We start from the raw sequence: 724 nt of genomic DNA, 5'->3' as shown, positions 1-724 counted from the left end.
AAGTCATTCCCATACTATAATGATCTATTTGCTCTATATGATGGTAAGTTTTAAATCATTGACTTGAGTTATGGTTTGTCTTGTACAATGTTCTTAAGTGAGATTATTCTGGACATAATTCATGCAGGGCGCTATGCTCAAGGAAGGAGTTGTCGTGGCATGGATTATTATGCAAACAAGGCCAGAGAACTCTCTCAGGTCACTACATCATATTCGCAACAGTTGGAAGGTCCCGAGGAGCATCATCGCTCACCTACACCGAACTTACCTGCTCCTATGGAATCGTGCATGCATATTGATACTGAAGAGGACAATGGAAGCACTAATTGGTTCTGCACCGATGATCCATTACACCTAGAAGCTGTGAACTCAACTCAAGTGAAAGATTCTGCATTACATGTTCAATCAGAAGATGCAATACCAACACCATTTTCTTCAAAGCAAACCCCACATATGTCGATGGAACTTCCAGAAGACATACGTAGAAATTGTCAACCATCTCATTCTGCTCCTGAGCTTACTAGTGCTAAGAGGGGGAAAAGACAGAAGACTAATTCTAGTATTGATGATTTCCACGAGAGGTACCTGAGCCTCAAAAGAGAAGAGATGGAACGGTTTGCAGCCATCGAGGAGAGGAAATTGGAGGATCCCTATAGCATACAAAAATGCATTGCTGCACTTGAGGGGTTGCCGGATTTACAAATGGGAGATATACTAAAAGCAG

The 724-nt window shown here is 41.9% G+C and overlaps 1 protein-coding gene across 1 annotated transcript in view; it reads left to right on the top strand.

Annotated features, from left to right (window-relative positions):
• Nucleotides 1–724, top strand: part of LOC119333591 — a 4343-nt gene that overhangs the window by 1476 nt on the left and 2143 nt on the right. Inside the window, exons 3-4 of the mRNA XM_037606442.1 lie at nt 4–43; nt 128–720. Coding sequence (XP_037462339.1) covers nt 4–43; nt 128–720 — 633 coding nt within the window. The remainder of the gene's footprint in view (nt 1–3; nt 44–127; nt 721–724) is intronic.

Source organism: Triticum dicoccoides, chromosome 7A, assembly GCF_002162155.2.
Source record: "Triticum dicoccoides isolate Atlit2015 ecotype Zavitan chromosome 7A, WEW_v2.0, whole genome shotgun sequence".
NCBI lineage: Eukaryota > Viridiplantae > Streptophyta > Magnoliopsida > Poales > Poaceae > Triticum > Triticum dicoccoides.
Note: the sequence above shows the minus strand (reverse complement) of the source record. Positions and strands in the feature narration are given on the sequence as shown.